This window comes from Mus musculus, chromosome 8 (genome assembly GCF_000001635.26).
Source record: "Mus musculus strain C57BL/6J chromosome 8, GRCm38.p6 C57BL/6J".
NCBI classification, from domain to species: Eukaryota; Metazoa; Chordata; class Mammalia; order Rodentia; family Muridae; genus Mus; species Mus musculus.
The window spans coordinates 68,294,961-68,312,208 of record NC_000074.6 but is presented as its reverse complement, the minus strand read 5'-3'; the positions used below and the strand labels follow the sequence as shown (position 1 = coordinate 68,312,208).

Below are 17,248 nucleotides of genomic sequence, written 5' to 3'. Positions count from 1 at the left end.
TATGACTGTGCTCTTGGCCCTTGCATTAGAAAGATAAACACTCTTGTTGTTTCTCTGTCTTTACCTGACACACAAGTATTTTCTCTTTTACAAAGGAAATGAATCCTTCATGTATCCTGGAAGGCTTATACGTCAAAAGAAACCTTTACTTGTCTGGGGGTGGGATCATGGCTCTTCTCTATTGGTTGTCAGCTCTGTTCTGCAAACTCTAGCTTGAACTTCAAAAATGGATTTACTGGTGCTGTGTACACTTTGCTCTTCACTGGTAATCGTATCCTCAACTCCTTGGCCTCACAGACACTCACGAGTTGACTTCTGAGAAGGCCAACTGCAGTGGGAAGCTGGTCAATACGATGTTTGCAGGGACTCAGACTCAGATGTCGACTGTAGGGTGGGTGCAAGTGTCTAACCTGGCCATTCACACAGTGTCAGTGCATACTTGTTTACTCGCTACCTTTCCCATGCTTCTCAGAAGTCCCAAAAGTATAGTAATGTAAAGCTTTGGTCTTAGGGTTTCTATTGCTGTGACAAAACACCATGAGCAAAAGCAAGTTGGAGACAAAAGGGTTTATTGGGCTTACACTTTCACATTGCTTTCCTGGCTTGCTCCCCTGCTTTCTTATAGAACCCAGGACCACTAGCCTAGCATGGCCCCAACCACAATGGGCTGAGCCATCTCCCACTGGTCACTACCATGAACAAACCTGGGAGACACCCTTGCCTCCAACTTATATCTAGAGAAGCAACAAGGACCAAGACTGTGCTCCTGAGAGGGTCTCACACCCAATAGACTTAAGTGAAGAATTCCTACTTTCCCATCAGCTTTCAAGGGGCAAGCTTCACAGTCACTGAAGTTCTCAGCACCCTTTGTAAGGAAATGGTGTCACTCCATTTACTCTGTATGATATGGAGGAAAGTGGATTCTGTAGAAGCTATTTCCCCAAGTCTTAGAGTTGCCTATAAGTACTGAAGTGTCTGTTTCTAAAATATATACCACTTCAGTTGTCCTAGCCACATGTCCTACAGGTATCTAATAGTTTATTAGGCAGTGAGTTGGTGACTTTTCTTGATTCTATGAAAAATTTAAACCATATATTTTATATATATATTATATATTTTTTATATATTTAATAATATATATTATTTAAAGAAATCTTTTGCCAATGTCATATTGTTATATACAAAGATGTTCTAAGACTAAAACTCATATTGTCTCACCTGATAGCAGGGTTTAAATTATTCAATGCCAAAACCTCTTGTTTGCTTCTAGCAGTTAGACAGGTGAGGCAGAAATGTCTCATTCCCAGAACTGGAGATCAGGTCTTCCATTGTTTTCCAGAAGATGCCTTTGGATGAATCAATTTACTAATGAAGGTGTAGCCCTTGTCACTTTAGTATAAAATAATTCAAAATAAAATCTGTTGACCTGGATGTTTAATGTTCTGGCTAAAACTACAGAAACTATTCCATGAATAGAAAAGCTGTTGGGTTAACCTTTCTTCACATCATAAGGAGGTGTGTCTTTGTATTTTCAATTGTTAATTCTGTACCAGCGAAGAGCTAAATGCTGACAGAATATTATTACTGTAATTTCTGTGGCTCATCACCTGCTTCCCCCCCCCGCCCCCCACTTGTCCTTCCACACCTGCTCAGAAACTTGAAGGTCAGACAGCCCTGTATGCCTAGAGGCAATCTAGAATTGTGTGAGAGATTGGTTTTAAAAAAGGAGCTGACAGCCAATTGCTGGACCAGGAAATGGAGGGTGGAGCTTCCAGGCAGAGAGAATGACAATGTAGGGGAGGGAACAGAAGTGGAGGACTCAGAAAACTGACATGGAGGACCAGGCCTGGCTGCAGCAGAGCAGAGAAGTACAGAGCTACCCATGTGGTAGCTTGTAGACTGGAATGCTCAGATTAAGATCTGAGGTCTCCAGAGACTACCCAAGCAAAAACCCTAAGCTTTAAACGTAACTAATAGCCTCTATGTCATTTATACGATTGGTGGGTCCACAGAAAGTCCCACTATAGAAAGCTGTGTCTCTCTACATACTTTAGATGTGAGAAGGACAGCTATCTCTAGGGTGACCAAGAGATAAGTTCTGAGTTAGGGATAAAGGGGTGTGGTAAAAAGGAGATATGAACAGGTCTGCCTCTTGCCTTAAGAAGAATGCATTCTCTATTCAGAAAAAGAACACTGAGTTAGCCTTGGCTTTGTAGAAGACCTTGTACACTTCTACCACTTGTTTGAATGTGGAAGGATTGAACTCAATGGCTTTGGCCATTGAAACTGTACAGAAGCCCTATTCAAGAGCCAGAAATGATTTGAGAAAAAAACCCTCAGGCCTCATCCATCAGGGATGATATCTGTCCCAGGTGCAGATGTTGGGTGTGCAGATATGCCCTGTGGTTACAACACTTTAAATATCTTTCATCTCATAGAAAGCAAGCAATTCTCTGCTGGCGCAGAATCAGAGACAGCTCAGCACTCCTCACTGCACTTGATCAGATTTGCTCTTCATTATCCCACCACAACCTAAAAACAACCCTTTCTGGGAAACTCTGAAATCCAAAAGGCTCTGAAGATGCATATCTCCTATGCAAGGGAAAACCTGGCTTGGACTAACATGGAGCTATTTGTAATATTTATAATATTTGATTATACGGTGCTTGCACTAAGTTGTCTAAGGGGCTTTGCCCATTGTATAGTACAGGAGCGTTGAAGCTTTTCCCCTTGTCAATCACCATTCACCTGAAAAACTGCTCTGCGATCCCATGCTAATAAATATGTAAAATGGGAAAACAAATCAAACATCTACAGGTAATAAATCGTGATGAAATTTATTTTAAAACAATCCTTTGGTGTACATATTATTTTATTAGTGATTAAAGATGAAAGTAAAATTGTATGTATTTCAGAATTCAGTGCCGATATGTTCATTTATTTTGTGTATAAATAATTCAATCTAGGCTGGCTGAATTTTTTTTCAGGTTAGAGAGCATCTTCACTGTTTGGGGGGTGGGTTTAAAGAATATTTTATTTTATGAGCATCAATACTGAGACTACTGTTTCACAAAATACAAGCACACAATATAATACAAGAAGGCAGAGGAACTTTTAGGACCATTTCAGAAATGAATCAAAATTCTGTTCTAATCCCAAGCCAAAATCACTTTAAAAAAAAATTAAAACTAAAGTCAGAAACTCAAACAATTTGTGCAGTCAAACATAATAATGATATAATCTAAAGATATGCTAACTTCATACACATAGAGGGATGGCTATAGGAAACATTGATAGCCTTTGCTTTCTATAGTTAAGCCATTATGTTTCTATAAGAAAAGGAAACTTTGTATGTACATTAAAACATATAATGTTCTAATCTGAGCTAAGATTTTCCAAGCATAGTTCACTATAGTCCCACAAAGTGATGGTAGTGTAGTGGTCATGTGGTGTGTTCTAAGGCTTCACTGAAGTCATGTGGATACTACCAAAAGATCCTTGGACTCATTAGATATTTGATTTTGAATTAGTTTTTGTTCATTGTAAGTTCAGAAACCTTGTACTGTTGCCAAAACTTGCATTTCCCACATTCAATTATGTGACCCAATATGGGGACATGCCTGAACATTACCTGTATAAAGTTTGAAATCATCTGAATTCTGAAACACACCTTGGTCCAGATGTTTTGATTGGTAGGTGGCAGGCATATAATATTGAGCCTGTTCCATAAAGGGATGATAGAAAGACCTCTAAAGGTAGCCACACTGTAATTATCAGAGCCTGGATTACATGGCAAAAAACAAAACAAAACAAAACAAAACTCCATAGACATTAATTACAAACAATGGGTCTACATGGAAAAATTATCCTGGACTGTCTCTTAGAACACAGAAGACATTAAAATCAGAGGGAGTCAGAGACACAGCAGGAGGGAAGCCAAAGAGATTCTTCACAGCAAACAGCCTTCATAACCTTAGAAGGGTCACATAGAAAGAACAGGGCTACAAACCACCTCTAGAGCCAATTGTCCCCAGCTGATAGCTGCAGCTAAGTGTGCCCTGGTTGGCAGTGAAAAAACATGTCTTTCAGATGGCTCATCTGGCCAGCAGTCCTAACAAGTATAGACTATTCTTGAGAATGACCAAACAGCAGCTCATGTGGTATGGTTTCAGCCTTGCAAGACACTAAATACATCACATCAGGCTGCCAGCCTATTTTAGTGTGTATTATTTAATGGGTCCACTAAGGGTATTGCTATTTGTTTTTACAATAACAAAAAAACAACCCTTCTTGGCATCAGTATGAGCCTGATGCAGTCCCAACTAGTCTCCTCCCAGGCTTCGCCGTCCCCCATGCCCTGCACACATGCTCTGTGCTTCACATCATTCAGAATCTACTACCCAGACTTCTCACTCAACTGCCTGTCTAGCATGTCCACCCCTCTTCCTGGTTGTCCTACAGAAACCCAAACCAATGCACCACTCCCCTTCTGAAACTTGATTAAACCTTGCCTTCTAGCTTCTGGCTGCTCCCCCATAGAATTAAAACTCCAGAAGGAGGAAGATATTGTTTTATCACCCCCACGTAGAACTGCTAATGCCCACCATTCCGTGTGCTGAGCCATAGAAAAATGTTCAGAGAAGGAGTGAGTCAAGCAAGCAGCTCAACAGTACAAGGCAGTGGAGCATGAAGTCTGGCCAGGATTCCAGTGTTTCCATGGAAATATCCCCTCTTAGGCACTGGGAGCTGCAGTTTTCAAAGTGTTTCTAAATACATGACCTCATGTGATTTGTACCTGAAACCCATGAGATGAACAGGGAAGGTATTTGAATTAAATCTTTCAACAAACATATAAAAATATGGGGTTCGCTGTGACATTTTCATGGACCATTTAACCTTTTATTCTCCACTTTACCACTCTCTCCTGTCCACTCTGTCACCTCTTGCTGACCTCTTTCTCCTTCTGCTTTCAAATACACATATTCGCCGGGCAGTGGTGGCACATACCTTTAATCCCAGCACTTGGGAGGCAGAGGCAGGCAGATTTCTGAGTTTGAGGCCAGCCTGGTCTACAGAGTGAGTTCCAGTACAGCCAGGGCTATACAGAGAAACCCTGTCTCGAAAAGAAAAAAACCCAAATACACATATTCTATTACTCTCCTCTTTTATAGATGAAAAGCCCCAAAAGTTTATGAGATATTTTGCAGACAGTCCCAGGAGCAAATTACCACATGCCCTTAACCTCACATCTTCAACTAGGACAACAAGGTATCTCTAAGAAGCCACACAAAGCACACAAGGAGTGAAAAGCAAAGGCTAAAGCCTGGACATAGACAACACCTGTGTGAGTAAGTTTCAAGGGAATAGCATAGACAATGATTGAGAAGGACCCCTGACATCCTTTTCTGGGCTCAGTGCTTGATCAAGGGCAATACATCTGCAAATACACACACACACACACACACACACACACACACACACACACACATGCACACACACACATATGATATGCATAGATCATGAACATACAGCATACATGGGGATAGATCATGAGCATACAGCATCCAAAACATGTGCATAGATCAACATACAACATATAACATATGTTCATAGATCATCAACATACTACACACACACAAATATATTTGGAAATATATTTTCTTCATAGTAGATTTGAGGCTTGGTAAGACAATAAATTTAAAAAGAATATTTTTTTGGTACCAAGGTTAGAATAAAGTGCAGCTACAACTTGAAAATCATTTTTGGGAAACTGATTTCACTTTAGAAGCATATCAGATGACTCTCCTCACTCTACTTCAATGTCACACCAGAGTTCTCATCTCAAGAAAAAGGTCTGGGGGGAAGGTGACAAATATTTTTTTCATATCTAAAATGAGAACATTTTAAACATGCCAAAGTTATGATGAGAGTTGGAACTGAGGTAGATGCACAAAATATGGCAATTCTGACTGTGATTGAAGACATAGCTTGCCATCTCTCTGACCATAAAGTTCTTCCTTTTATAAGAGAAATTCTTGTAGTTGCCTCATTTGTATTTCAGAAGAAGATATTAAATAAATGGGAGATTTTTTTTCTCTCTGGTAACTGTCTAAGGTAGGACCAGACAGCAGAACTCAGGCATAGGGGTGGTGAAGCAGCTGAGACAGGGTCCTTCCAGCTGCCATCTGCACCCAGGAGCTGGGGCTGTTCCACAATCCTCCGCACACGGGTCCTGCCTGGGGAGAGCTAGTCTCCCAGGAGTGCTGACACGGGCCTACAGGCCCAAAGGAGGGACAAGCTCAACCCAGAGACAGCAAGACCAACTAACACCCAAGATAACCAGATGGCAAAAGGCAAGTACAATAACCTTACCAACAGAAAGTAAGGCTACATGGCATCATCAGAACCCAGTTTTCCCAAAACAGCAAGTCCTGGATAACCCAACACACTGGAAAAACAATATCTGGATTTAAAATCACATCTCATGATGTTAATAGAAAACCTAGGAAAGAGGTCAGGAGTTATAGATGCAAGCACTACCAACAGAATACAAGAGATAGAAGAAAGAATCTAGGTGCAGAAGATACCATAGAAAACATTGACACAACAGAGAAAATGCAAACTGCAAAAAGCTCCTAACCCAAAAAATCCAGGACACAATGAGAAGACCAAGCTTAAGGATAATAGGTATAGAAGAGATGAAGATTTCCAACCTAAAGAGCCTAAAGGGCCAAAAAAAACTTCCCTAACCTAAAGAAAGAGATGCCCATGAACATACAAGAAGCCTACAGAACTTCAAATAGACTGGACCAGAAAAGAAATTCCTCCTGTCACATAATAAAAAAACACCAAATGCACAAAACAAACAAACAAAGAATATAAAAGTATTAAGGGGAAAAGGTCAAGTAACATATAAAGGCAGACCTAACAGAATTACACCAGACTTCTCACCAGAGACTATGAAAGCCAGAAGATCCTGGGCAGATGTCATACAGACCCTAAGAGAACACAAATGCCAGCCCAGGCTACTATAGCCAGCAAAACTCTCAGTTACATAGATGGAGAAAACAAGGTTTTCCATGACAAAAACAAACTTATACAATATCTTTCCACGAATCCAGCCCTTCAAAGGATAATAAATGGAAAATTACAACACAAGGGAAACTACACCCTAGAAATAGCAAGAAAATAATCTTTTAACAAACCAAAAGGAAGATAGCCACATAAACATAATTCCACCTCTAACAACAGAAATAACAGGAAGCAACAGTCACTTTTCCTTAATATCTCTTAATATCAACGGACTAAATTCTCCCAATAAAAAGACATAGACTAACAGACTGGATGCATAAACAGGACCCAATATTTTATTGCACACAGGAAATGCACCTCAGGGACAAAGACAGACACTTCCTTGAGTAAAAGGCTGGAAAACAATTTTCCAAGCAAATGGTCCCAAGAAAAAAGCTGGAGTATTCATTCTAATATCGAATAAAATTGACTTTCAACATAAAGTTATCAAAAAAAGGTAAGGAGGGACACTTCATACTCATCAAAGGTAAAATCTACCAAGATGAACTCTCAATTCTGAATATCTATGCTCCAAATGCAAGGGCATCCACATTCATAAAAGAAGCTTTGCTAAAGCTTAAAGCACACATTGCACCTTACACAATAATAGTGGAAGACTTCAACACCCCACTCTCATCCATGGACAGATCCTGTAAACAGAAACTAAACAGTGACACAATGAAATTAACAGATGTTATGAAACAAATGAACTTAACAGATATCTTTAGAACATTTTATCCTAAAACCAAAAAATATACCCTCTTCTCAGCACCTCATGGTACTTTTTCCAAAACTGACCATATAATTGGTCACAAAACAGGCCTCATCAGATACAAGAAGATTGAAATAATCTCATGCATCTTATCAGATCACCACGGGCTAAGGCTGATCTTCAATAACAACATAAATAATAGAAAACCCACATACATGAGGAAGCTGAACAACACACTACTCAATAATAACTTGGTCAAGGAAGAAATAGAGAAAGAAATTAAAGATTTTCTAGAGTTTAATGAAAATTAAGCCACAACATACCCAAAGTTATGGGACACAATGAAAGCAGTCCTGCGAGAAAAACTCACAGCTCTGAGTGCCTCCAAAAAGAAACTAGAGAGAGCATACACTAGCATCTCTGAAAGCTCTAGAACAAAAAGAAGCAAATTCAACCAAGAGAAGTAGATGGCAGAAAATAATCAAACTAAGGGCTGAAGTCAACCAAGTGAAAACGAAAAGAACTATACAAAGAATCAACCAAACCAGGAGCTGGTTCTTTGAGAAAATCAACAAGATAGATAAACCCTTAGCCAAACTAACCAGAGGGTACAGAGACAGTATCCAAACCAACAAAATCAGAAGTGAAAAGGGAGACATAACAGTGGAAACTGAGTGTACTGGCTAGTTTTGTGTCAACTTGACACAGCTGGAGTTACCACAGAGAAAGGAGCTTCAGTTGAGGAAATGCCTCCATGAGATCCAACTGTAAGGCATTTTCTCAATTAGTGATCAAGGGGGAAAGGCCCCTTGTGGGTGGGACCATCTCTGGGCTGGTAATCTTGGGTTCTATAAGAGAGCAGGCTGAGCAAGCCAGGGGAGGCAAGCCAGTAAAGAACATTCCTCCATGGCCTCTGCATCAGCTCCTGCTCCCTGACCTGTTTGAGTTCCAGTCCTGACTTCCTTTGGTGATGAACAGCAGCATGGAAGTGTAAGCCGAATAAACCCTTTCCTCCCCAACTTGTTTCTTGGTCATGATGTTTGTGCAGGAATAGAAACCCTGACTAAGACAAATTGGTACCAGGAGTGGGGTATTCCTGCGACAACCTGACCATGTTTTGGGGAGGTCTGTGGAAGGACTTTGGAACTTTGGGCTTGAAGATCCATTCGTTGTTAAGAGCTCTGTCAGATGTTTTGTAGGAGCTTGGAAGATAATGTTGAGAACAGTGCAGAAGATGGAGGCCTGGCTTGTGAAATTTCAGAGGGAAAATTAAAGACTCTTTTCAGGGCCATTGCTGTTTTGATTGTGAAGATTCTGTAGTTCTGGTTAGCTGGGGCTGAAGAATCAGCTGTGATTAACAAGATACCAGAACTACTAAAGCAAAAACTTTGCATTACTGGGACTATTGATGCTGGTTAGCTGGAGCTAAGAAATTAGCGGTGATTAAGAAGAGACCAGCATCATTGAGGTGACATCTTCTGGGAAGTGTTTTCTGAGAGCACAGTGGCTGTGTTCCAGATATAGCCAAAGTTGTACCTTGTGCTGTGGCTGGACTTGGTAATGTGTAAGGGTCACCCAGGTGGTACTGGTTTTGAAGGCATGAAGGAGTTGAGCAGAGCAGCTGAGGCTTGGCACTGTGAGAGGCCATGGAAGGCCATTGGTGAAAGTGCAGCCTCAGTTGCAATTGATGGCCCAGGACTGAAGGGGTCATGCAGTGCTTTGGAGATGCCAGTACCATGAGATGACCACCAAGAGCAGCAGCAGCAGTGGATTACAGGCATCTGGAGCCTAGAGGATGATGCGTGTGCTACAAAGGGCATGGCTGGAGAAGTGACCCAAGCCCTTGGAGGAGCCCAGAAGATCGTAAGTTGGATCCCAGACATTGGACGGTTGGAGATTGACTTTTGCTTTTGATTGTGACTGTGCCCTGATATTTTCCCTCTTGAAGGAAGAAACTATTTTAGTAGAGCCCACAGTTAAGAGACTTTTAATTGTAAAAAGACTTTGGATTTTAAATGATATGGATATTTTAAAGAGATTGAAATTTTAAGAATATGTAAAGACTGTGGGATGTTTAAAGTTATTTAGACCTTGGGGATGAATAAGAATGTAAGGGTTGAGGCTTACTAGTGATGTGTTTGTGTGTCAAGTTGACAAGGGGTCAATTGTACTGGCTAGTTTTGTGTCAACTTGACACAGCTGGAGTTACCACAGAGAAAGGAGCTTCAGTTGAGGAAATGCCTCCATGAGATCCAACTGTAAGGCATTTTCTCAATTAGTGATCAAGGGGGAAAGGCCCCTTGTGGGTGGGACCATCTCTGGGCTGGTAATCTTGGGTTCTATAAGAGAGCAGGCTGAGCAAGCCAGGGGAGGCAAGCCAGTAAAGAACATTCCTCCATGGCCTCTGCATCAGCTCCTGCTCCCTGACCTGTTTGAGTTCCAGTCCTGACTTCCTTTGGTGATGAACAGCAGCATGGAAGTGTAAGCCGAATAAACCCTTTCCTCCCCAACTTGTTTCTTGGTCATGATGTTTGTGCAGGAATAGAAACCCTGACTAAGACACTGAGGAAATCCAAAAAAATCATCAGATCCTACTACAAAAGTCTATGCTCAACAAAACTGGAAAATCTGAATGAAATGGACAATTTTCTAGACTGATACCAGGTACTGAAGCTAAATCAGGATCAGATAAACTATCTAAACAGTCCCATATCCCCTAAAGAAATAGAAACAGTCATTAATCGTCTCCCAACCAAAGACCAGATGGGTTTAGTGCAGAGTCCTATCAGACCTTCAAAGAAGACCTAATACCAATAGTCTTCAAATTATTCCACAAAATAGAAACAGAAGGAGCAATACCCAATTCATTCTATGAAGACACAATTACTCTGATACCTAAACCACACAAAGACCCAAGAAAGAAAGCGAACTTCAGATTTCTCTTATGAATATTGATGCAAAAATACTCAACAAATTTTCGCAAACTACATCGGGGCCTAGCAAACACATAAGTGGATGCTCACAGTCAGCTATTGGATGGATCACAGGGCCCCCAATGGAGGAGCTAGAGAAAATGCCCAAGGAGCTAAAGGGATCTGCAACCCTATAGGTGGAACAACATTATGAACTAACCAGTACCCCGGAGCTCTTGACTCTAGCTACGTATGTATCAAAAGATGGCCTAGTCAGCCATCACTGGAAAGAGAGGCCCATTGGACTTGCAAACTTTATATACCCCAGTACAGGGGAACGCCAGGGCCAAAAAGTGGGAATGGGTGAGTAGGGGAGTTGGGGGGAGGGTATGGGGGACTTTTGGGATAGCATTGGAAATTTAAATGAGGAAAATACCTAATAAAAAAACATAAAAAAAATTCGCAAACCGAATCCAAGAACACATCAAAATGATCATCCATCATGATCAAGTAGACTTCATCCCAGGGATGCAGGGATGGTTCAACATATGGATATCCATCAACCTAGTCTGCTATATAAACAAACTCAAAGACAAAAACCACATGATCATCTCATTAGATTCTGAGAAAGCATCTGACAAAATCCAACACCCCTTCATGATAAAATTCTTGGAAAGACCAGGAATTCAATGCCCATAATGAAACACAGTAAAAGCAACATACAGCAAAACAGTAGCCAACATCAAAGTAAATGGAAAGAAACTTGAAGCAACCCCACTAAAATCAGGGACTACACAAAGATGCCCACTCTCTCCCTACCTGTTCAATATAGTACTTGAAGTCCTAGCCAGAGCAATTAGACAACAAAAGGAGATCAAGGGGATACAAATTGGAAAGGAAGAAGTCAAAATATCACTATTTGCAGATGATATGATAGTATACTTAGTGACCCAAAAAAATTCCACTAGAGAGCTCCTAAACCTGATAATCAACTTCAGCAAAGTGGCTGGATATAAAATTAGCTCAAACAAATCAGTGGTCTTCTTCTACTCAAAAGGATAAACACGATGAGAAAGAAATTCAGGAACCAACACCATTCACGATAGTCATAAATAATATAAAATATCTTGGTGTGACTCTAACTAAGGAAGTAAAAGATCTGTATGACAAGAACTTCAAGTCTCTGAAGAAAGAAATTAAAGATGATCTCAGAAAATCGAAAGATCTCCCGTGCTCATGGGTTGGCAGGATTAATATAGTAAAATGGCTATCTTGCCGAAAGCAATCTACAGATTCAATGCAATCCCCATCAAAATTCCAAATCAATTCTTCATAGAGTTAGAAAGAGCAATTTCCAAATTCATCTAGAATAACAAAAAACCCAGGATAGTGAAAACTATTCTCAACAATAAGAGAACTTCTGGTGGAATCACTATCACTGACCTCAAGCTGTATGAGCAATCATGATAAAAACTGCATGGTATTGGTAAAGTGACAGAAAGGTAGATCAATGGAATAGAATTGAAGACCCAGAAATGAACCCACACACCTATGGTCACTTGATCTTTGACAAAGGAGCTAAAACCATCCAGTAGAAAAAAAGACAGCATTTTTCAACAAATGGTGCTGTTTTCAAGTACTAGTTAGCATGTAGAAGAATGGAAATCAATCCATTCTTATTTCCTTGTACAAAGCTCAAGTCCAAGTGGATCAAGCACCTCCACATAAAACCAGAGACACTGAATCTAATAGAAAGGAAAGTGGGGAAGAGCCTGGAGCACATGGGCATAGAGGAAATTTTCTGGAACAGAACACCAATAGCTTATGCTCTAAGATCAAGAACTGACAAATGGGACCTCATAAAATTGCAAAGCTTCTGTAAGGCAAAGGAAACTGACAAAATGGCAACCAACAGATTGGGAAAAGACTTTTAGCAAACCTACATGTGATAGAAGGCTAATATCTAATATATACAAAGAACTCAAGAAGTTAGACTCCAGAGAACCAAATAACCCTATTAAAAATGGGGTACAGAGCTAAAAAATGAATTCTCAACTGAGGAATGCTGAATGGCTGAGAAGCACCTGAAAAAATGTTCAGCATCCTTAATCATCAGGGAAATACAAATCAAAACAACCCTGAGATTCCACCTCACACCAGTCAGAATGGCTAAGATCAAAAACTCAGGTGACAGCAGATGCTGGGGAAGATGTGGAGAAAGAGGAACACTCCTCTATTGTTGGTAGGATTGCAAGCTGGTACAACCACTCTGGAAATCAGTTTGGCGGTTCCTCAGAAAATTGGATTACCTGAGTACCCAGCTATACCACTCCTGGGCATATACCCAGAAGATGTTCCAACATGTAATAAGGACACTTGCTCAACTATGTTCACAGTAGCCTTATTTATAATAGCCAAAAGCTGGAAAGAACCCAGATGTCCCTCAACAGAGGAATGGATACAAAAAATGAGTTACATTTACACAATGGTGTACTTCTCAGCTATTAAAAACGATGAATTTATGAAATTCTTAGGCAAGTGGATGGATCTGGAGGATATCATCCTGAGTGAGGTAACCCAATCACAAAAGAACACACATGGTATGCACTCACTGATGAGTGGATATTAGCCCAGAAACTCAGAATACCCAAGATACAATTTGTAAAACACGTGAAACTCAAGAAGAAGGAAGACCAAAGTGTGGTTACTTCAATCCTTCTTAGAAGAAGGATCAAAATATGCTTGGGAGGAGATACAGAGACAAAGTTTGGAGCAGAAACTGAAGGAAAGGTCATCCAGTGACTGTCCCATCTGGGGATTCATACCATATACAGTTACCAAACCAGACACTATTGTGTATGCCAACAAGCGCTTGCTGACAGGAGCCTGACATAGCTGTCTCCTAAGAGACAGTGCCAGTGCCTGACAAATATGGAAGTGCATGCTCACAGCCATACATTGGACGGAGCACAGGGTCCCCAGTGGAGGAGCTAGATAAAGGTCCTAAGGAGCTGAAAGGGTTTGTAGCCCCATAGGAGGAACAGCAATATGAGCATTGACTGTTCTTCCAGAGGACCTGGGTTTGACCCAGGCACCTGCATGCAGATCACAACTGTGTGTAACTCCAGTTCCAAGGGCCTCTTCAGGCCTCCCTAGGCAATACATACATATGAAGCACATACACACATACAAGTCCTCATACACATCTAATAAAAACAAACAAATATATCACTAAGAAAAAAAAGAATAAGAAGAACAAACAATTAAGGAGTGACTTAGGGAATCATGGAGACCTGGGAGTGAACAAGATCTTCATTCAGCAGGTTGCTTAACCAGGCCTCCCTCAGGCTTCTCACTTGTATGATAAACAAAGACAGAAGTTTCAGGGAGGCTCAATCGGTAAAATATGTGCTTTATTAATGTGAAGATTTAAATCCAATTCTCAGAACCCATATAGAAATGTTAGGTGTTTGTGTGCTTGCAATCCTAGCACTCCAGAGGCAGAAATGTCTGACTTACTGGCCAGCAGCCTAGTCTGACTGGTAAACTTCAAACCAATGAGAGACCCTATCTTAAATGAGGTAGATGGCTTTCCTCACAATGACAGCCAAGATTATCTTCTGACTTCCACATCCATGCACACATACCTGTGCTTGAGGATAGTAGTACACAAAAATAAGTAAAGTGTACAAAGATAACCAGTAGCTAATGCATAAGTAGTATTATGAATATTAAAGGAGACATTTTGCACCTTTGCCACATAATAACCCTTGAGTCTAGAATGTTATCAGATGCAGAAAGTAGGCAGGACAGAGATAATGGTACTCCAGGGGCCAGCCTCAAAGCAAGCTTAAGGCAGCAGTCTCAATCACACACAACCATGTGGACTTGAACGTACGTCAAACAACAACAAACCCTCTAATGATTCAGTGCAATTAAATTTCTGGCAGAATTTATGGCCCTTCATAATACAGTTTATTGTTCTTCCAAACTATAATCCAAGAAGCAAATTATATTTGAGCTTTCTAAAGCACCTGGGCCATAAAAGAATTCACACCACTTCTTAGCATAAAATTCTGTTTTGTGGAGAAAGCAGCTATTTCTATATCATGTGCAGAATTCATGAAGCCCAAAGGATACACATGGTTAGACACCATATGTTTTAAAAAAAAAAAAAGACTCAACAGAATATAATCTAACTTGGGAATAGGCTGAGTTCTGTCCTCCATCTACCTGTGAATAAAGTTTTACTGGACCATAGCCATACTTGGGCATTTGTGTGAAATTATAACAAAGATTATTTGGCTCACAAAACCTACTTTATTTACTAGGTGGCTTTAACTGAAAAAAAATGTTTATAGTCCGCTGTTATAGAAATGGGAAAAGAACCTGAAAACATATTAAAATGTCAAACGTTACCAGGATTTCTTTTTAGTCCCAGCCTCTGGGGGAAAGGTAATACTTAACCTTACTCACGAAGTACAACGGGGGAAAAAAACCCCAATACAAGGTGAATGGCAGGACCTTAAGGATTGGAGGTGTGTGAGCTTTCAATGCATGGTTCCATTTATATAAGAGCTGCTAACATCCCCACCCCACCACCCCACCCCATCCCCGCTCCCCTGCCTGCCCGGCCTATGGGATTCTGAACAGTGCTTTGCTATGCAGTGTATGCAAGTAAGACTCACTTGGGCTTTGTCATCCTTCCTGGTTGGTATTGCTCTGGGTCCTTGACCTGATGCCTCTTCTGAAGCTGCTTTCCTGGTGACATTCTGAGGCTCTGTCTTCTTCATTGCTTGCAGATCACAGTTCTGTGACTTTATTTTTAAGCTATTGGCGAGTTCTAGAGACTGAGTTTTCCTGCAGAAAAAAAAAAAAAAACAAAGGAGAAATTATCAAAGACATTGTTCAACTGGGACAGGCTTTCCAAAGCAGATGTTTACAATCAAATCATGAAAACAAACAAACAAACAACAACAACAACAAAAACAAAAACAAAAACAAACCAGCAGCAGCTTGCTAATGATAATGCTTATTATCTGGAAGATCTTTGACTAGAACTTTGAAAACATTAACTGAATTCTCTCAACAACCCTGAAGAAAACATTGTCATCCTTGCTTTACAAGAAAAGGCTCAAAATATACTACAATTTATCCAAGATCACATAATGGTATTGTCAGGATTTGAACCCAGGACCACCCAGCTCCTGACTCAGCCAGGGTCCCAGTACATGCTGCCTTCCTATGACCATTCAAAAAACATCCCCTGCATCACTATATGCTTATTTATAGTTTTAACACTGATTCCTGGAGTATGACACTATCAGCCTTTGGGTACTGAAGCCAGGGTGACATATCTGTCTCAGTTTTAGCTCACCAGCTCACAGTAGGGATGCCCAGAACTCGAGGAGGGTACCCAGAAGAGGTGATCATAACTTGTCTCAGTGTTCCAAGTCACCTATGTGGCCAACTGGTTGTGTCAATTTCCCATGAAAATCTCACAGCCCCAGAAAAGGTTCAGACTCGTACACCTAGCTTTCAAAGCACCTTAGATCGTAGCTCCCCCCCCCCATCTCCCAGGGTTCACCAGGTACAACTCAAGCACTCAGAAAGGTTCGTCACTCTCCCAAGAGCTGTTTAAAACCAAGCTGAGGAATCCTGATTATGCCCTCTACTTGATGTTTCTCCCCTAACCTTCTAGATCTAGATTCCCAACTCATCCCTCAAAGGTCAGCTCAGATCTCACCTCTTCTATGCATCAGAATGCTGCACTTCTATATGGAACAGGGGCAATTCTGTTCACACCTTTTGAGGACTCAATTCTGAGTCCTCCCAGCACAGCCTCAGCCTGCATTGCTGGCAGCTGGTTGTGTGTCTTGCCTCATTTCCTCCCTAGGCCGGAATTCTCCCTATTCTCTTTGCATTCCTGGTACCTGGCATAGGGCAAGCACTCACAGAGCCTGCCTAAGCAGAAGCCCACATCTAAGCAATCTTCTCTAAGGTCCTGAGACTGGTCCTGAGCTGGTCTTCACAAACACACCTGATGCTTGGCTGCATCCTGTGCTGTTCCAGGAGGATGCTAATAAAGCATTGGTGGAAGTGAAAAAACAACATAAACCCTTTGTCTCTACTTAAGGACCAGGCCTTCTTTGAAAAGAAGGCCAGAGGTATCAGCTCTAGGAACAGATCAAAACATCCAGGACAGTATCAAGAGGGGGTTCCCTCCCAAAGAACAGTCTAGGAACAACCACAAAAAAGGGGAGCTATCTTATCTCAGAATGGGTCATTTGTGCTAGGCAGCCCTATCTCATCCCATGGTTAAATGTCATGGCATAGGAATGCAGACCTAGCACCCACCAATGAAATTTTAGATTAGCTAATCCTCCTAAAGAGGTCCCCTTGTTCCCTATAAGAAGGCCTGCATGCCTTTGTCTGGGGTTGCCATTTCAAAGCAATAGTAGACCTCTGAGTGCTGGTTGTTTCTGCAGAATAAATGCTTTTTGTTTTTGCATACTCTCTTAGTCTGGCATCTTCCTTCAGCAATTTCCAAACT

The 17,248-nt window shown here is 41.0% G+C and overlaps 1 protein-coding gene across 2 annotated transcripts in view; it reads right to left on the bottom strand.

Annotated features, from left to right (window-relative positions):
• Positions 1 to 17,248, bottom strand: part of Sh2d4a (SH2 domain containing 4A) — a 71,177-nt gene that overhangs the window by 35,496 nt on the left and 18,433 nt on the right. For both annotated transcript variants that reach the window (NM_028182.1, XM_006509751.3), the window contains exon 4: positions 15,384 to 15,555. In NM_028182.1, coding sequence (NP_082458.1) covers positions 15,384 to 15,555 — 172 coding nt within the window. The remainder of the gene's footprint in view (positions 1 to 15,383; positions 15,556 to 17,248) is intronic.